The 21,449-nt window shown below is 45.4% G+C and overlaps 1 protein-coding gene across 2 annotated transcripts in view; it reads right to left on the bottom strand.

The window, feature by feature from the left end:
• LOC138285877 (multidrug and toxin extrusion protein 2-like) overlaps nt 1-21,449 on the bottom strand; it is a 445,083-nt gene that overhangs the window by 270,919 nt on the left and 152,715 nt on the right. For both annotated transcript variants that reach the window (XM_069226369.1, XM_069226368.1), the window contains one exon: nt 3,608-3,705. In XM_069226369.1, the coding sequence (XP_069082470.1) occupies nt 3,608-3,705 (98 nt within the window). The remainder of the gene's footprint in view (nt 1-3,607; nt 3,706-21,449) is intronic.

Raw genomic sequence — 21,449 nt, 5'->3', positions numbered from 1 at the left:
TCAACACCACCCATCAGCACGTAGGGGTACTGCTCATGAAAAATCTCATGGATCCAGTCTGACGGCTGGGAGAATTCAAAGGTAAGGAATCTACAGCTAGACGTCTCCATCAGATATCTTATTACTTTACCTAACTATTACATCACTGTAACCTTTGTTTTTTGTTTTTTTTAAGTGACGGTCCAAATATTTTTTTTTCTTTAAACGCAAGGTAAGATCTTGTTACCATACCAAACTACAATGTCAGTTTAACCTTCTTTAGTTTTTTTCAGGTTATTTCGAGGTTGTTTTTTTTGGTAATGTAAAGAAGGCTTCTCCAATTAGTAGCTCCTGAGTGAGTAGCCCAGCCTATTAAATTGGTAACTTTTGCTTGGTCTAAATAATACATTTATACCAAAATTGAAAAGTGTGTATTTGAGATGAAAATGTGTGTTTTTTTGGAACACATTATTTTCAAAATGTTTTTTAATTGTATCTAATTGAAAATCATGCAGATCTGGTAGACTTGTCACTAACAACATTATTTTGGTATTATTACAATGGTGCCGGGGTATTGCAGGTGTGGCTGTTATCTAATACCCTTGTAGAGGCATTCCAAAGCGATCATGATATTTTTACATTACTGCTGGCAATCCTGCGTGGAGGTGATCACAGGTGATAAACTTGCACAGTATGGCCACTAAAGTAATCTCATGTGCTGAGTACAAGACTAATATTTGTAGCTGGGGATGATTTTCATTAAACACAAGTAGCTCTTTTTAGGTAAAAGGTTGGAGGCTGCTGACAAAGTTATCTCGTATTACGAAACCTAACTATAACATAACTTTAACCTCTTTTTCTTAGGTTTAGGGTTTAATTTGATCATATTCATCCAACTACTCCATTGAGCACACCTTTTGGTCACGGGGTTGGCGACACAGCCTCACATCTGGCCAGGTCCTGTGCCCAACTATTCGTGGGTGCCCAATCGCCCCATGGGTGCCTAACACCCTGCTGTGTACAGGCAACTGCAGTGTGCACCATGGGTTTGGCCACTGGGCCCAGTCTCCGACCTCCACTGTGTAAACTTGCAATCTCCTATTTTTTTTTCTCGTTTTTTTGGATACTGCTGTATTCAACACACAAGCTTCACTCCCATGGTACTATGTAAGCCATGGCCACGATCGCTCCTGGCAGAGTACTGTGGTATCCACAGCCCATCGTTTTAAAAACAGTTTTATATAAGGCGGTGGATGGATTCCTCTGGGTCTCCACCCCACAAGGGCCTGGTCTCTTATTTACCTTTTCACAAACTACTTCAGGACATGGGGACCGAGTCTTTGTGTCCTCCAATGATGACCTCAGCATTTTGTACAGAGATGTGGCCAGCCAATTACATTGTGCAGTACCAAAATGTTCAATGGGATAAACAAAATTAAAAAAAATCCCTCAACCAATCAGAAGGCCCTATTTTCTTTTATGTTTCATTATCACAGGACCAACCATCCAGATATACTTACTCTTTTCTGAGCATTCACCCCTTTCATGCCCAATTCGAGCACCTCTTTAAATGGTAATATGTCTAAAACACCTGATCGAATTTAGACTTGAAAGATCATTTGTAGGGTCCAGAACTCCCAAAAATGGAAGAAGGTATACAGAGATAAAGGAAAAACAGAAAGGGTGGGACTATGGACAGCTATTTAGCAGTATGTATATTAGAGCAAATGCTTTGCATTGTCTCAAATAGTTTCCACATGAAACAAGCAAACCCCTGAATGTTTTCTTTAAGTGAATTTTCCTGAACTACAGCTGTTATGTGGTAAGATAGTCTGAAAATGCAGCTTTGGCCTGGTTGTTCATCACTATGAAGGGCAGTTTATTTGGCCTTTGTTGTAGGTTTAACACCTCTGAAATAAATTTTTCTACTTCCTGCTCCCATACCCTAGGGTACCCAGGAGGAGGGTAAAAATCTGTAGTGCAGCTTCAATAAATTATATCAAGGGTAACATGATACAGTGCTTTATCACCTAAGAAAGTCAGAGTAAGAAATTACTGAAGACACTTGAAGTCTCTTCACTTCCAAGTTAGACTTGACAACATTTTCCATTAACAAGCCTCATAAAGGAGAAAAATACATAACACATTTTTTTCATGTTCCCGAGTACCTCATGTGCATGTGTGTGGTTTGAAAACAGTGCATTGCTGTAGAGGAAACGGTGAGTGCTTCATCTATAGCACTAGAGGTAGTTTTGGAAATTATGAATTTTAGGATTGTTTCCTTTAAGAAGCAAGTCAGATCTGTCACAGGATGTTATTGTCGATGCTTAATGGATACCTCAAAAATAAAGTAGACTCTTGTTCTTTCTCCTTTTTGCACCTCTTGTTTTCAAGACTGATGCTGCCATGGTTTTGAGGGTTGCACTGGCATCCTTAGATGGTGAGTTTCTTCTAGGTAAGTTAGTATGCTAGTTTTTACCTTCTTGCAGGGATGCAGTGGTCTTAAAGATGAGGCATGCTTGTAGTGAGAGCCACTGAATGTCCTTCAGTAAGTACAATGCACCTGTTCTTTTCCTATCCTCCGAGTTGTTGAGCAGCATGCAGTACAATATTCATATGGGCCAGGTAAGAACCATGAATGTCGCTCGGGGGCATTTCCACTATCCTGGTGGTATACAATACAGGCTTGTTTGTGTATTAAGTCTGCTGTAGAAAAGTAAGGCTATATTCTTTGAGATTTCATATGATGTCTCAAGGTTCACCACAGAAGAATAAATCAAGAGGATTTTGCAGTAGGTTTGGATGTGAATCAGTCCGGTTTCATATAAGAGCCAGTTAGTTTAGGCTCTTATCTTGTTTGATAAAGTTGGAGAAGAGAAGTAGTTGGTCTTCGTGGACTTCAATTTGAAACAGGCACTAAACATCAAGACAAATATAAGCTAGAGCTTACTTCAGTTGATTATGCCTTTGCCTGAAGGCATTAGATGTAATTGTGTGCTACCAACATACTTGTAAGTCAGGAACCTGTGAATGGCCAGGAAGGCTCAGAAAGCTTCATTTAAAGATTAAAATTGTAGGAAAGAGTGGATGGATCGTTTGTTTACGCTTTAGGTCACTGACAGCTGCTTGGATCTTATTGTTTCGACTAAAAAGGTGTTGTTTTGACAAACAGTATAATCAGTGAAGTACAGTGTAATTAAAGGCCTTGCATGGCGACAGAATGTTGTTTAAGGCCTGATGGTGTAAGGTGTCAGTCTGATGACTGATCAAGCAGAAGCATGAGAAACTCAGTATGCATTGTCTGCAATGAGGAAGCTGCCATCCACAACCTGGAAACATGACTCAGAATTGCCAATATGGTAGGAATAATTTCATATTGATATGAGCTTGCAGTAGGGCAGGAACTGTTTTTGCAATTATCATTTTGGGTGAATAGAAAGGTGAACATCTTAGAGGTTTGCTTTCATAATTACTACGAGGATTTGTCTACAGTCCTCCGTTTAACCAATTCTTAAACAATGAGCTGTGAAAATCAAATTCAAACCATGATAAAGTGTTGTGCTCTCACTCAACAGGTGAGCTCAGTTCATAATTTTTATATCACAACCAGAAACCAACAAGTACTTACGCCACTCCCAGGTCCATCACATATAGAAGTATGGCATTGACCACAATGTTAAGGACATTTACAACACCGCCAGTTATAACTTGAGGCCAAATCACTCCCTAAAAAAAATAAAACAAAGTAAAACAAATAAAATCGTAAAAATCTTTCTGCAATCCCATCTCCCATTCCCAACTCCAATAAGTGTCTCAGTAATGCCAGTTAAGATTTCAACAATTAGCAGTGCACATTTAAAACACTCTCCGGATAACACTTTCCCCCAATAAGATTGCTTAATTGATAAATGCTAATTACACAGTTTCATTTAGAGCTAGGCAGATGAGGTAAAGTCAGGGTGGTGGAGGACTGCCGCAACCCTGCCTTAATTCATCCGCCAAATACAGAGCTCATAGTCGGCAATGCAGTGAATAATATGGGTCTGTGTGAACTGCCACCTTGGCAGTTCATTTAAAAAAGCCATTTAGATGTTTGGTGTGCGTCTAGTATTGTGAACTACACTTAAACCAATCTTTTTAAAGTTTTGTTTTTTCCAACAACAAACTCCCAAAGTGAGAGTTTATTGTTGAAAAAGAAAAAACTTAATAGCCCCAACACCCACTGAGTTTTTTTTCCCTAGGTTTGGGAGTCATTTTTTATTTTTATTGTCCCCCGCTTTAATTGTAACCACCGCTGTCAGCACCGAAATGCGAGGAAAAAGTGTTTTTTAGCCACATTTTGAGGTCTGCAAAGGATTCTCAGTGACCAAAACCAGTGAGAGTCCCACAAGTCACCCCATCCTCAATTCCACTAGATGTCTAATTTTGAAAAATGTATAGGCTTGGTAGGTTTCCCTAGGTGCTGGCTGGGCTAGAGGCCAAAATCCACAGCTAGGCTCTTTGGAAAAAACAAATCCGTTTTCATTGGAAAAATGTGATGTGTCCATGTTGTGTTTTGGGGCATTTCCTGTCGCGAGCACTAGGCCTACACCCACACAAGTTTAGGTACCATTTTTATCAGAACACTTAGGGAAATGCTGAGTGGAAGGAATTTTGTGGCGCCCTTCAAATCCCAGAACTTTGCAGCACCGAAATGTGAAGAAAAAAAATGTTTTTTAGCCATATGTTGAGGTTTGCAAAGGGATCTGGGTGACAGAACCCATTTAGAGGCCCACAAGTCACCCCATCCTCGATTCCCCTAGATGTCTAATTTTCTAAAATGTACAGACTTGGTAGGTTTCCCTAGGTGCCGGCTGAGCTAGAGGCCAAAATCCATAGCTAGGCACTTTGCAAAAAACACATCCGTTTTCAGTGGAAAAATGTGATGTGTCCACATTGTTTTTTTAGGACATTTCCTGTTGCAGGCACTAGGCCTACCCACACAAGTGAGGTACCATTTTTATCGGAAGACTTGGGGGAATGCTGGGTGGAAGAAGTTTGAGGCTCCTCTCAGATTTCAGTACTTTGCAGCACTGAAATGTAAGGAAAAAGTGTTTTTTAAGCCAAATTTTCAGGTTTGCAAAGGATTCGGGGAGACATAACTCAGTGAGAGCCCCACAAGTCAGCCCCCATCCTGGATTCATCTAGATGTCTAATTTTCAAAAATGTACAGGTTTGCTAGGTTTTCCTGGGTGCCGGCTGAGTTACAGCCCAAAATCCACAGCTTGTATGTTGCAAAAAACATGTCAGTTTTCAATGGAAAAATTTGATGTGTTCATGTTGCGTCTTGGGGGGTTTCCTGTCGCGAGCACTAGGCCTATGGACACAAGTGAGGTATCATTTTTATTGGGAGACTTAGGGGAACACAGAATAGAAGCACAAGTGTTATTGCCAATTGTCTTTCTCTACATTTTTGCCTTCCAAATGTAAGACAGTGTTTAAGAAAGAAGTAATTTTGAGAAATGCCCTGTTATTCACATGCTAGTATGGGGACCCCCGAATTCAGAGATGTGCAAATAACCACTGCTTCTAAACTCCTTAGCTTATCTTTTTTTTTTTTTTTTTTTTAAGAATTGTATTTAATGTGCTTACACAAGCAGGTATACATACTGAAGCATCAAGATTACTGAGCCAAACCTTTAAATGATCATAATCACTTACAAAATAATGCCTTGCGATTAATTACCACTTTGTTTTACTCTTAACCTAAACACTGATTCCCTAACGCTTCTTTGTGACCTATTTAGACTGGGGTTACCATATTGTTATCCCATATACGATGAAACTTCCAAGTGGACCTGACTCTTTGAGCATAGTCATTCTTTGAATTGGACGATTTAATTTTGTGCACTCAGAGATCATATGATGGAGGCAAGGGTGTCCTCCATTGCTGAAGCATCAAAGATTTATCAATCAAAGATACAATAAAGAAAAATTGCTTTGATTGTATTGACAAATCAGGTTAACTAGATATGCCAAACAGGACCCCAATAGGTTCAGGTGCAAGCGAAACCTGGTGTCGCGCACTAATCGTCAAGAAGAGTATATCCCAGAAGTTAGTAATGACCGGACAAAGGAAGCAGATATGGAGCCAGTCACCAACATCACAATGGCATCTAAAGCATTTGCTCGATATTGATGGAAACATCTTGCTGAGCTGCATAGGTGTACAATAGAGCAACCATTTTGTGAAAAGTCCCATCCTCTTAAAATGGCGCCCCTCAAAACCGTATAGGAGATGTTATACTGCTTCCAAGATTGAGAATCTATTACGCAGGTTGTGTTTGTTATCTTAAGTAAAGCAGTAGTAAGAATTTTGCTGAAGAATACGGTACCAATTCCCGACCCTGTTTCTGAACCCAAAATGCTTGTGTAATCTTGAAAGAAAGGGATTCAGATGGGTAACGAATTGCAAAACCCTTTCACTGGATATGATAAATGATCTGAAAAAAATGAAAACTTAAAAAAATCTGGAATTGCAGGATTATGAGTCTTGAGTTGTGTACATGTTTTAACATTATTTCCTACTTCGATATCTTGGAGTCATCTATAATTCTACTGGTAAAGGGGGGAGGGGGAATGCTCCAGCTTCTTTTTATGGAAATTGATGGATGAAATTGGGTATAGTGATAAAACAGTTGTAGCTCAGTACCTCCAGAACAGAGTAAATTTGGGACCTTATATCTAGTACGTTTCGGGAGCCAAGGCATTTTAAGAAAATGAAATAGTTGGATAATATTTTCAAGGAGCATCTGCTTCAGGTAAAAATTAGAACTGCCATGACGTGTAGTAACAGCTTTAACAATCCAACCCGTATATGCTAGCTCATAATACTTCTTAAAATGACGTAAGGCTAGGCCGCCCTCCTCAACAGTCAGCTGGATTGATTCTAGCCGAATACAAGTTTTTTTTGCTTGCCCAGATAAACTCACGAAGGATTACATTTAGAATGTTTAAAAATGTTTTGGGAGGAACCTTAATCTTGATGTTCGAAAATATCAATAAGAATAAAGGGAGTATCATCACTTTGACCAATGCGATACGACCAATTATCGTTACTCAAGGATTCTGCCATTAGCACATAAGAACTTGTGCTTTCTTAAGAGTGGAGAGATACTTGGTTTGCATATCACAAGGCAATATTGATTCGTTGTTGTTAAAAAGCAATGCCTAGGGACTTTGATTTTTTTATCCGCTAGCCCCCTAAATCAGAAAAGGCTTGAATCTTTTTGAAGGCACTCCCAATATTCAGAATTTCAGCAGCAAGATGCAAGATTGCATCATCTGCAAAAAGTTTCAGTTTGGGTACGCCCAACAATGGGGCTCTGATAGATTTGTCTTGTCTTAGAGCCAAGGCTAATGGTTCGATAAATAGTGCGAAAAGAACCAGAGACAAAGGGCCTCCCTGGCGAGTCCCACAACCTACTTGCACCTTGCCAACTATTCTTGAGTTGACTAAAATTTTGGCTTCTGCCCCTTGATACAAATTTGATAGAATTAGGACTATTTTAGGGGGAAACTTAAACCTCCTCAAGATTGCAAAGAGGAGCTCCCATTGTACTAAATCAAATGCTTTTTCAGCGGTGAGCATTATTATAGATGCCTTAATTTTGTTCTTTGAATAATAGCGACCTGCCTGATGAAAGAAGTTGGTATTAGTAGAGATAGATCTCCCTGGGTGGAACCCACACTGATCTTGATGTATGAGGCTCTGGGCTAACGGCGTAATATGAGCTTCCCAGATCTTCATAAGTATCTTATAGTTGTTATTAAGAAGACTAATAGGGTGATAGGAATCCGGTTTTGCACCAGGCTTGAGGAGGCTGACTATCACCACCTTAGAGAAGGAGCTAGGTACTTCCTTGCCAGTAAATATTGCGTTGAATAAGACGACTAGGCTATCTGCTGAGACAGGGATTTATACAATTCTGCAAGAAGACCATCTTTGACAGAAGCTTTGCCACTGGAAGAACTCCTAAAGCCTCTGTTATTTCAGAGATGAAAATTGGCCGCAACAAAGCAGCCTTAGGTTCTTCGCTGAGACTGAGTAGGGTAATTGACTCTAGATATTTTTTAATATGATCGCCGTGTACTGCAGTCTTCAGGGTGTGAAGATTTATGTAGTGCACTAAGAATACCTTGCCAATTTCCTTGGCCTGATCTACGTTTCGATCCTGGGCCTCATCAAATATAGTTTATTAAAGAGGCATTTTTATGGTTTTTCTCATAATGTGCTAGGAGCTTTCTTACATGCTCACTCTCTTCTTAGTACTGCTGAAAGCATGTATTATGATTAACTGTCTCCTGTGATAAAAATTGATCCTTGAGTTGAGTTCTAGCATCCTGCATGAAAACCCATAAATCGTGTCCCTGGCGAATCTGATGAAAACGCATAGCATGATTGAGTTCTTGCTGAAGGTTTTTAACTTTTTCCTTCTCCCCCCCTCCCCCCCAAAAAAAGCCTCATATGCAATGGCCTTTCCTCTAATGTGTGCCTTACTTGACTCCCAGATTGGAAAGGTGGAGGCAGTTACTTCGTTCCTGGCTAGGAATTTGGCAACTGATACTCTCAAACCTGAAGTCCAACCTTCAACCGTTAGTAGAGATTTGTCTAGGGACCATCTACGGCTCTCTAATTGATGGACAGAAAGAGATAATTGGACCAGTGGGTCTGAATGACTTAAAAAGGGGTTGGGTATTATGTCTGAACCAGCCCTATCCTAGCAGTGATATATAAAAAAGAAAAAAAAAAAAAAAAATCAATCAATCAATCCTTGAGGCCGATTTAACCTTTTTGAAAAGCAGGTATAATCTTGCGCTTGCGGGTGATCTAGGCGCCAAGGATCCTAAAGTGCAAGATCACGGATAAATTGTGCCACAAATGGGGAGGCTTGTGGTTTATTCCATGTAAGGTTTTTCCAAGAGGCATTGAGTTTTATGTCTTGAATTATATTAAAATCACCTATTACTATCAAGGGACCAGAAAGCGTACTCAAAAGATTATGGAGACTCTGCAGAGAGGCAAACTCATGTTCTACAGGACCATAAAAACTTGAAATATGTACAAGCTGCCTCCCCATTTTAACACTACCCATCTGGCTTGGGGATTGCGATAAACCTGAAGTACTTCCCCTTGGAAATCTCGAGTTAGAAGAACTGCAAACCCATGCACAGCCGCGCTAGCAGAGGCAACGAAAGAATGAGAGATAAAACTAGGGATACTGAGGAGCTTTGCCTGTTGCTTAAAATGAGTTTCCTGAAATAAGATAACCTGAACGTGTAACCAGTGGAGTATAGCTCTAAATTTGTGGGAGTTATTAAGCACATTAGCATTACAAGAGGTGATTTTCAAAGAGCTGAAGGAGCCCAGATTGCCCTGGATAACAATCGTTTAGTAGAGAAAATTAGAATCTGGACATCAACATCTGCCAAAGGCCTGCTCCCAAAGGCTGCCCTAGACACTTATTTGGAAACAAAGAAAAAACACATAACCTTTGATTTACCTGCACACTTTCTAGCAACCCCCCCCCCCCATCAGAATGTGATCCCATCCCCGTACCACTAAGAGAGTCCCAACTCGTCATGGCCTCGTCCTTTTGAAGCCCCCAAACCCCCCTGTGACCAAGCCCCCAAACCCCCAATAGGAGGGCACTGACAAGGCACCCATAGAACCTGTGACTGGGAAAATACAGCAAATATAGGCCAGGGAGAATGCACATTAAATAGATACAGCAATATAGGAGAGCAAGAGTTTGAGATTAGATAATGAACCCCTTGTTAAAGTCGTTTCACAGGTCTTCTTATGACTAAAAACCTTAGTGGAGTCTTAACCCAATCGTAGTGCTTTCTTAGCACCTATGTTACTTCTTGAGAGAGTCCAGAAAGTCCCTTGCCTGCTGATCACTTTGAAAAATATGAGCCTGGCCCTTATGGAAAACCTTAAGTTTTGCGAGCTAGACAATATCAGCAGGAGCCCCAAGCATTTGAAGTAATCGATGAGGTTGACAAGTTCACAGAGTCGAAGCACTGTTGCTATGGACATGTCAGAAAAGACCCACAAGGAGAAATTGCCTTCCTGTGTTAAACATTTTAATTTTTATAGCTTGCGATAGGATCTGTTCCTTTATCCTGAAGTCGCCAAAAAAGACCAAAATAGTGCGTGGATATTTAGAATTCAGGGGCCTTTCTGAGGGAACTCTATGAGCCGCATGATGGTAAGGTCTGGATACGCTGCGATCTTATCAGGAAGAATGCACTTATGGATTACGTCCGTAATTACTTTCAAGACCATCCATTTGTGGATTCCAACAACTCTAAGGTTATAACGACTGGATCTATTTTCGAAGTCATCAAGTTTACATTGAAGTTTCTCGAGCTCTGACTCAATGTGCTTTGTCGCAGTTTCATACCCATTATGAGCATCCTCGAGATCCAATACGGTTACAAATGGCGTCTTTGGTTGGCAGTCAGGTTACCCTGTGTCCTAGCAAGGACCCTCACTCTAGTCAGGGTAAGTCGCACACAATCCAAATTATCCTGTGCTAATCCTCTGGTAGCTTGGCACTGAGCAGTCAGGCTTAACTTAGAAGGCAATGTGTAAAGTATTTGTGAAATAAATCATGCAATAACACAGTAGAACACCACAACAATACACCACACAGTGTTTAGAAAAATATATAATATTTATCTGGTTAAGTGCAGGTCAAAATGATCAAGATTTGATAAGTACACTGAGTTATCACTGTAGGAAATGATAAAAAAGTATTTGGTCTTTAAAAAGCAACAAATGTCTCCTGCAAGCACAAAGTACCTGGTTTGCGTTCAAATTCTCTGCAAGGGGCCGCAGAGGAGGAGATGTGTTGAAAACTGGGAGGTGTGCACAGATTTTTCCAGCGCACAACAGACGATGAGTCGTTGAGTTTTTATGCAGGGCAGGCTTTGTGTCAATTTCCGGCACGTAGACTGGGATCCTCTTCGGGTTGCTGGGTTTTTGGACACCCCGGGGACGATGCGTTGAAATCCTGGCCGTGCAGGAGGAAGTCACAGGAGCTGCATCGATCCGGTAGGCGATGTGTGGACATTTCTGCTGCACAGCTGACACTTGCGTCTATTCCTCTCCGGAAATCGGGCTACGTCGTTCCGGCTTGGCTTTACATGGATTCTGTGGGTCTTGCGTCGAAGTTCCGGTCGCAACGCTGGCACTGCGTCAATCTCCACTTCGGAGAGCCAGGCTGCATCATTCCAGTTCGGCGTACAGTGATTTTTTCACCACAAAGCAGGCTGTGGCCGTTTCTTGCAAGGTGTGCGTCAAATTTTCAGTTATTTTGCAGGATGAAGTATTTTGTGTCCTGAGACTTCAAGGAACAGGAGGCAAGCTCTACCCAAGCCCTTGGAGAGCACTTCTCAGCAGAGCCAGAGTGCAGCAAGGCAGCAGGGCAGCAGTCCTTTGCAGAAAAGCAGTCAGGTGAGTCCTTTGGGCAACCAGGCAGTTCCACTTGGCAGGTTGCAGGTTCTGGTTCAGGAATTCTTCTCAAGTTGTATCTTGTCCAGAAGTGTCTGAGTTGGTAGGGTCAGAGGCCCTGTTTAAGTACCCAAATGTGCCTTTGAAGTGGGGGAGACTTCAAAGAGTGGCTTAGAAGCGCATATGGTCCGCTTTCAGTTCGATCCTGTCTGCCAGGGTTCCAGTAGGGGGTGTGGAGGTCCTGTGTGAGGGCAGGCTACTGTCCTTTGACATGTAAGTGTCAGGCCCTCCACTCTCCCAGCCAGGAAGACCCATTCAGTATGCAGATGTGTGCAGGTGTGACTGAGTATCTTGTGTTTGGGGTTGTCCGAGTGGAATGCACAAGGGAGCTGTCAACTAACCCAGCCAGATGTCGATAGGAGACACGCTGTAAGGCACAGAATGGTTTGAGTGTAATGAAATGATCACTTTCTAAAAGTGGCATTTCTATAATAGTAATATTAAATCCAACTTCACCAATAAGCAGGACTTTCTATCACCTTTCTGGCCATACTAAATATGATCTGGCTACTCCTTTCAGATCAGAATCTACCACTCAAAGAGTACATGAGAGTAGCCCTAATGCTATCCTATGAAAGAAGCAGGCATCACAGCAGTGTAAAACGAATTTAGGAGTTTTACACTACCAGGACATATAGAACACACATGTTCATGTCCTGCCTTTTAACCTACATAGCACCCTGCCCTATGGGCTATCGAGAGCCTACCTTAGGGGTCACTTACATGTAGACAAGGGGGAGTTTAAGGCTTGGCAATTACTTATAAATGCCAAGTCTAACTGACAGTGAAACTGAACACACAGGCCCTCCAGTGGCAGGTCTGAGACATGGTTAAGGGGCTACTTATGTGGGTGGCACAACCAGTGCTGCAGCCCACTAGTAGCATTTAATTTACAGGCCCTGGGCACATGTAGTGCACTTAACCAGGGACTTGCACGTAAATTAAATAAGCCAATTGGGTATGAGCCAATGTCACCATGTTTTAAGGAGACATCATATGCATTTTAGTGCGAAGAGTCCTAAAGCCAGCAGAAATTAGGTCAGAAAAAGAGAAGGAGGAAGGCAAACATTTGGGGGTGACCTGTAGAAAGGCCATTTCCAACAGAGACCCTCTGTTCCAATTGGGGAAATCCGTGACGTCAAATGCAATATGTTGGAATTAAGATGAGCTAAATTCTTGTTGGTCTTCCTATGCGCCTCCTCGTGAGAAACTTTCCAATCATGCAGCTCCCTAAGGATCTGATTCAACATATTTTCGACCGTCGGGTTAGTCGGTAAGGCTGAACTTGAAGAAATCGAGCTAGATGAGCTAGTGAGTGAAGTCAGAGCAGGGTTGCTATCCCTGTTGGGCAATGAGTCTGATGCCAGAGGAGAAGAGTCTCTGAACATTGACACAATTGAGACTGCTACATTGTCGACAGTTGGATTATTCAGTACTTCCTCAGCCAATGAGGTGCTCTTCTCTTTTTTGCCCCCCCCCTTTTTATTATAAACTGAAAACAAGGGATAGAAGGGCTTACCCAAATGATTTGCCTCCATAGAGGATGGGATGGGAGGTGGAAAAGTCTCCATATTTGTAGATGAGTTTCAGATCATGGAATTATTGAAGTCCTGGCTTGGAGGTCACGTGGAGATCCCGTCATGCTCCGTCACAAAATGTGAGTTTGGGTGAAAAGCAAGATGGCCAGCTGGTGAACCTCAGCGGAGCCAGGCTCCTATGGCATTTGTATGCTGCGAGCCGCGTTTGGCAGAGGAGGCAACAGAACAATCTGGGGCTACGTTGAAGCAGGATCCGGTCTTTTATTGCCATGTATGGCTACGTCGAGCTGAGCTGCAAGTAACTGGCGGATGAACGGGTGTGTCACGAATACGAAAGGTGAAGTGGATGTGATTATCTAGCGTGCACCGTCAGGAGTAATCACGGCGCATGGGCGGGGGCAAGGAGAAGAAAAACTTTTGAAAAGTGCACTAATCCTCAATCCCCCCTCCAGCAGCGTGTTCCAAGCATATGTCCCTGGCACATTGGGTGGCAACATTACGAGGAGTCCCAGATCTTTCAAGGCACCCTCCGAAGAAATATGGTCAGTGAGCAGCAGGGGAATCACAGCTTACAAGGCACAACAGTATCTTCAGCGCAAGTCAGTGGGAAACAGTGAGAGAAAAATAGAAATCGGTGTTCACCGCCAATAAATAATTGAATAATTGCGTAACTGTAATCGCAAGCCACAAATAATGGATTCTGAGGGGGTTTATTTGTCGAGAGCTATTAGAACATGTTGTAGCTCCCCCTACTAACTGACTCAGCTGAGCGACTTCAGTGTGCGGGCCTCCAATGAGGCCAGGAACTATGATATCGTACTGGAGTGCACTACAACGCTTGGCTGCTCAAAATGCCTATCCAATAGTCGGAGGGACAACAGAGTACTGTGAATTTATTGCACCACTGTTTTCAAGAACTAAGGATCAAGGGCTATTAAAGGGTTTCAGCACTCTTTAGACCCTGCTCTAGGAATCTCCTTACGGCGGAGCGCGAACCTAGGGTAGTAGCGGAAGCGGTCTGTATAGTACAGATGCAGCCTGTTACACCCTAGTTTCCCTCCGGCACTCCCTTTTAAACATATCTCCCTGCAAGTATGAAACGCACTTCCTGTAATGCCTCGTCCAAAACATGTACAACAGGCAAGGCCCTGAAAACAAGCATAGTGAAAAGCTTGACTCCCCTAATAGGAAGGCAAAACTCGGGCCTAAAGCAAGACCACATGGAGAAGCCACAGGATAAAAGAAGCCACAGGATAAAACAAATGCTCTACGACGTCTACATCATCGCCTCAAACAAATTCCAGCTATACGCCACGTCAGGAGTCTGGGACAACCCAGATACCATTGAGCCCCGGCCTATCATCGCCCTCCCTAACCCAAGTAAGGAGGGATTCTTCTTCCGACAACCCGGCAAGGCTTTCTAAACTCCTTATCTTGTGCCCATTTAGGAACTACATAGGTTTCCTTGATACCTATTTTTCATTCTTTGTATTTTACCAAATGAAGTGCTGTATACCTGGTATACAATGAAAACCTATTGCAAGGTGCAGCTCATTTACTGGCTCCGGGTAGCTTGGGTTCTTGATGAACCTACAAAACCTATGTATGCCTGCAAACAGAAGGGTCCAGCAGACAACGGTATATCGCTTTTAAAAATCTATCATCATTGAAAAAGTTAGGGAAGAAAACGTAGACAGAAATGACTGTTTTATCCAGCTAAATTTGTATTATTTTTCTAATTTTAACTGTTACTTTCTGTAGTAAAATCTAGACTGATTTGTACAAATGAACCCTTGCTGAATTCAGAATTCGGTCAAATTTTCAGAAATGTGTAGATCTTAGGGGTTAAGCATCTCTTTCCTGACCCCCATTGTATGAAGCTCTGTCCCTTCCTTTATCAGGCTGGAACCTAACTTCTTGAGGTTCAGGAAATTTTTGAAAGGCCTGGCTTTTTAAGCAAGCTTTTGATTAACCTTTCTCCTGGTTGACACAGCAGCAAGAAACCCCTGGGTGTACGTGTGCTACATTTGTTTTCCTAACATAATAGCATAACGTAAGGGGGTGTTCTATTTATATTTCCATGAACATTTTCTTCTCTTTCTGAGGCTGTTGGAAACTGTAAAAATATATAGTTTCTTGGTCTATTCACAAATTTCAATGAGTGGATGACCACGAGGGCTAAGCACGGTTCCAAGATGCAATTTACGCATTTCTAGAGGGAAATACATTTTAAAGCCAAAGAACTAAGTAAGGCCCTCATTAGGACACTGGCGTTAAATCCCACTTACCACCATGATGACTGCCGCCAACATGCCGCCGCGGATATCTGTTCACCATATTATGACACACACACACGCACACCAATCCATCACTATACAGCCACAGACACAACTCCGCCACACCAAAGGTCAGTGATAAACTGGCGGCATCAAAACCCAAACTGTTACGCCAACAGAACTACGCCCATCACATTATGACCCACAAATCACCACGGCAGACATTCAACCACGGCAAACCAATGGCGGTACATAATGCCAGTCTCTAAATACACACACTCAAACAAAACACCACCACGTTGGACAATTCAAACTACACACACCTGACACCCATACACACACCACACCCCACAACGCATCAGCCTACACACCCTCACACACACACCACTCACACTACACCCATGGCACCACCACACCCCCACCGGATTCCTTGAGGAGGAGCTAAGGGTCATGGAGGAGGAAATCATCTGGGTAGAGCCACAGCTATTTGGATCACAGGTGCAGCAGATATGCATTGCAAGGAAGATGGAGCTATGGCAGAGGATCGTGGACAGGGTCAACGCCGGGGGACAGCACCCCAGAACAAGGGATGACATCAGGAAGAGGTTGAACGACCTACGGGGGAAGGTACGTTTCAATAGCAGCAAGACACCAGCTCGCAGTACAGAGGACTGGCGGTGGACCCCCACCTCCTCCCCCACAACTAACAACATGGGAGGACCAAGTCTTGGCAATCATGCATCCTGAGGGCCTAGCAGGAGTAGGAGGAGGACTGGACTCTGGTAAGTCAACTCTATGCCCCTACCTGCATGCCATCACATACCCCCACCCCACCCTCACTCCACCACCTCCAACACACCCCACCATCACAACCCACTCATCCCAATGCCAAGCCCAGCATGCACCACCAATGCATGGACACCACTCACAGCCCTGCATGGACACCAATCACTAAAGTATGGAGAATCACCTTCCCCACCACATAACTCACACAAGGAAAAGCTGCCAGGGCAATAACAACCGTAGAGGGCAACCCACCCATGCACAATATGTCGCACACAGAAATAATAACACTGTGTATACATCCCCACAGGTATCCCAGCCAATGTCACTGGAAAAGAGATGCCGGCAGCATCCAGTCCTCCCACAGAAGAGGCCCACAGTGATGACAGCAACTCTGCTTGCCTGGAACTGGATGACCAACCTGGTCTATCAGGGACCTCCGGACAGTCGGTTACCCAGGCACAGTCACACATCACCACAGAGCCTCCCCCCTCAGGAAACACCACCACAGCACCCACCCAGCGTGCCCATACCTCTGTCCCCAGGACAAGTCTGTGTCTACCACTACAGGGTCCCCAGGGCACCCCCATACCCAAGACAATCAGGGACTTGGAGTCAGTGGCAGTGGACACCCGGTTCAGGGGACAGAGGCACAGGACACCAGGGAAGCTGGGAGGACTGCTGTGCGTCAGAGGGACGACAGGCCCAGGTAACCGACTCTCCAAGAGGCACTCACCCCGATCCTCAGAGCAAACAAACATTCCCAGGATATGCTGGGCCAGATCAAGGACAAGTTGCAGGAGAACATGCAGCTGCAGGAGGGACAGTACCAGCGTATTAGAGGGGACCTGGTCTCCACTGCAGGGGAGCTGGCACACATGGCCAACATTATGAGGGAGGCAGTGTCACACCAGGTGGCCCTTGCCACTAGCCAAACATCTGAACAGCCCTCCACCTCCACTGCCGCTAGTGGACAGGAGGCCACGCCACAGGACCAACAGGCCACCAGCACCTCTCCCTCTGCAGAAGGAGAACCACCCGCAAACGTTCCCTGCGATCCAGGCAGAAGCCAGAGAATATTGCCAAGACTCCCACCAAGAAATAAAACTCTCCTGAATGTCACCCTTGTGTCCCACCCTGTCCACCTTGAACTGTCATTGCTCCCCTTCCTATGCCCCCTTGGACAATGCACCTGTGATACCAATAAGACTGGACTCTTCCCTGGACTTTCCTCCAGCATCACCCCAGCCAATTGCACTACCCCCTTGTTCTTCATAGCACTTAAATAAACACCCTTTGAAAACAATACAAGTATGGTGTATGTCAAATGATTTAAAGTATGTATTTGTTTAACAAGGTTTAAACATTGCAATTGAACTGTACAGTAAGGTACACATAGGAAAGACCTGTAGTTGGCTGCAGTGAACACACCAGGAGCGACAGTGGGGCACCAACATCTGCAAAAAGAGTTGCCAAATGGTACAGTGAGTTGGCATAGAAGTGGGAATTCACAGCCTACCAGTGACAATGTCAAACACAAAACTGTCAATGAAATGTGAAGTAACACTGTCTTACCTGTGTGTCATTGGAAGTACTGATGTATTATTGCAGTTCTGTTGTCCTTATCCATATCCTTTGCCTTCTTATCTTAACTGCCCACAGGGTCCACTGCTGCCACAGGGCCATCTCCAGCCTCCTCCTCCTGCAGAAAAGGCACATGGCGTCTCAAGGCAAGGTTGTGCAACATTCAGCATGCCATGATTATCTGGCAGACCTTCTTGGGTGAGTAGCACAGGGATCCATCTGTTAGATGGAGGCACTGGAACCTAGCCTTCAAGAGGCCAAACGTTCTCTCAATAATCCTTCTGGTTCGCCCATGTGCCTCATTGTAACGTTCCTCTGCCCTTGTCCTGGGATTCCTCACAGGGGTCAGTAGCCATGAGAGGTTGGGGTAACCAGAGTCACCTGCAATTTTTGAGGGACAACTGTTAGCCACACACTATGCCATATGGCCCACACCATACCCATACACCAACAGCCACTGGGTGGTAACCAGGGCTCTCCTATTAGCCACACCCTGTGCCTCTGGAGTTGCACCAACACATTAGGGGTGCTGCTTTTCCTCAGGATAAAAGCATCATGCACCGAGCCTGGATACTTAGCATTGACATGGGAGATGTATTGGTCCGCCAAACACACCATCTGCGCATTCATCAAGTGAAAACTTTTACGATTTCGGAAGACCTGTTCATTCTGGTGGTGGGGGGGGGGGGGGGGGGGGGGTTAGGACGACACAAATGCAACATGTGCTCCATCAATCGCCCCAATGATGTTGGGGATATGTCCCATTGCACAGAAGTCAGCCTTTACTGTGGCCGAATCCTCCACTTGAGGGAAAACAATGTAGCTGCACATGTATTTAATGAGGGCAAACAACACTCTGGTCAGCACTATTGAGAACATTGGCTGTGACATTCCTGCTGCCAAGCCCACTGTCACTTGGAAAGAACCAGTTGCCAAGAAATGGAGCACTGGTAGCACTTGCACAAGAGGGGGGATCCCAGTGGGGTGACGGATAGCAGATATCAGGTCAGGCTCCAGCTGGGCACACAGCTCTGTGATTGTGGCCCTTTCAAGTCTGTAGGTGAGTTTAATGAGCCTGTCCTTCATTGTTGCCAATTCCACTAGGGGTCTGTACACGGGGGGATACCTCCTTCTCCTATTCATCTGCAGCGGTTGCAATCTATAGGGCAAACAAGTGAGGAGCTGGTCATAATATGTACATTGTAGCCACTACAGTTCAATGCATGATGTGATTTATTAATGTATTAGCGGCATATGTCTAATTTTGATCTGTGACGCAGGTAGGATCCACGGTCTACTGTCCCCCCTCCCCCTTGAAATGGCGTCCACCTGTCCTATATGGAGGGACAGGTGGAAGTGCGGTAATTCCGCTGACGTTGTGCGCCGTTGCGGGAGATGGTCAGGAACCGCCGTGCAACTCCTCATTGGTTATAATTGGGCCCTATGGGTTACAGTGGCCAATGGTGATGTACGCTGGCAGTAACGGTATGCACCGCTGCGGGAGTCACCGCCATTTTCTATCTGTTCACTCAGTTGCTACAGGACCTTCAACAGGAGAGGACCTATACTGCATGTGCTGCTGTGACCTGTGTCTGGAACCTACCATGGCCCGTGTGACTGGGGAAAGGGCCCCTGCCTTCACCTTGGCGGAGTTGGAGCGACTGGCGGATGAGGTCCAACCCCAGTACGGACTGTTGTATGGGCCTCCAGACCAACAGCTGAGCACACTGTGAGCACGAGTCATGGGGCATGAATGCATGGAGTGGTGTGTGTGATGGCCTTGTGTAGGGACGGTTGGCGGATGGGCCCTGGGCAGCATGCAGCATGTATGCTGGTCCATGTCTGTACGTAAGGGGATTAGAGGGCTATTGTGGGCCATGAGTGTAACACAGCAAGATGGTCTAACTAGTACCTTTCCCTGTGTATATTTCCTCAGTAGGTCAGCGCCCAACCAAAAAAGGGTATATGGCGTGCCATTGGCAAGGACGTACGGACCCTGTCGAAAACAGTGGGAGGACCGGAGACGCTGGGCACGGAAGACGGCGGAGGCCCAGCGTGGGATTGCCTCCCAACGAGGAAAGGGGTGCCCGTCGAACCCTGACTCCCCCCCCCCCCCCCCGATGGCCCGCATTCCGGCGGTGGCCTATCCGGAACTGGATGGGCACTTGGGGACATCGCAGCAGCAACTACGAGGTGAGTTCAGTGCCCATCATTAATAATTACGTCTGGTGGGGTGGTATCCGGGTGGGGGATGTTTGCCTGTGGGTGCCCCTAGGCCAGGGCTGACATTGCAGAGTAGGTCCCATGTTGGGCAGGGATCTGATGAGATATTCCTCCTACCTAGCTAGTAGGCATCCACTACTGGGGCAGGGGTGTTTGGTTCTCAGGTATGCGCAGTGGGTGGTATGTGTCCCTCCCCATGCCCTAGCATTGTTACTGGTAGTGCATTGCATAGTGCGCAGAGCTGTTCCCTGTGTGCAAGGGTGCTGTGTACACCAACTGTAGTGTTGGTGCAGCTATGTATCCTTTGTCTCGCTCCCCCTCTTTCTTGTTTTGTCATCCGGTCCTTATGTGCATTAGCATCATCTAGCGGAGGAGCAGGGGCACCGGCGACGGAGGGAGCTGTATCCCACAGGACCCAGGAGGCACAGTCCACAGACTGTGAGGGCACCAGTGGGACGGAGGTCGAGGGGAGCACCACGGCGGAGACTGGAGGGGACAGTTCGGACACTGATACCTCCTCCAATGGAAGCTCCGTGGTGGTGGCGGACACCTCTGTGCCCACCCCGTCTACAGTAACAGCCGCCAACCCCGTACCAGCACCGTCCTCCTAGCAGCCCCTCAGCGAGTAGCCCGTGCCCGCTCACCCAGAAGGGTGGACATCCCCTTTGCCACAGGCACCTCATGCCCTGTCCCAGTGAGCCCTGCTGCCCTGAGTGAAGAGGCTATTGACCTCCTGCGATCCATCTCTGTGGGCAGTCAACCATTGTGAATGCCATCCAGGGGCTGGCAGCCCGAAAGCAACAGTCCAATGCATTTCTGGAGTGCATTCACACTGGCTTGGCGGCCCAACAGAGATCAATCCAGGCTCTGGCCTCCTCTCTGATGGCAGCAATTGTCCCTGTTTCCACCCTCCCACCTCCAACTTACTCTTCCCAATCCCATTCCCCTCAACCCCAACATATCCCAAGTACACAGGCAGACGAGCATGCACACAAGACAACACACGAGTCGCACAGGCAAACACAAGCACCACACTTCATCCCACAGGCACTCACACAAACACCATCCAGATGCAGACATACCAACATCCACTGCCTCCAGTGTGTCCCCCTCCTCCTCCACATCTCTCCCAGTTGCGTCTACACTCACACCTGCATGCACTACAGCCTCATCCACTACCTCCCTCACCAGCACACCTATCAGAACACACACCTCACTGGCAGTCACCACTCCAACATCCATGCACACGTCCCCTGTGTCCTCTCCCACTGTGTCTTCTCCCACTGTGTCTGTGCCCCCTCCTCCCAAAGTACACAATCACAAGCACTCAGGCACCCAACAGCCATCCACCTCACAACAGCATCCAGCCCATGCACCTGCACCCAAACACAGCAGACCGACACCTCCTACAACCACTCGCTCTTCGCTACCCCTCCCCGACCTTCTCCCTCTTCCCGCCCCAATGTCCCCAAGAAGCTTTTCCTCTCCCCAATTGACCTCTTCCCT

Source organism: Pleurodeles waltl, chromosome 3_1 (assembly GCF_031143425.1).
Source record: "Pleurodeles waltl isolate 20211129_DDA chromosome 3_1, aPleWal1.hap1.20221129, whole genome shotgun sequence".
NCBI classification, from domain to species: Eukaryota; Metazoa; Chordata; class Amphibia; order Caudata; family Salamandridae; genus Pleurodeles; species Pleurodeles waltl.
This window is presented reverse-complemented; position numbering and strand designations above follow the sequence as displayed.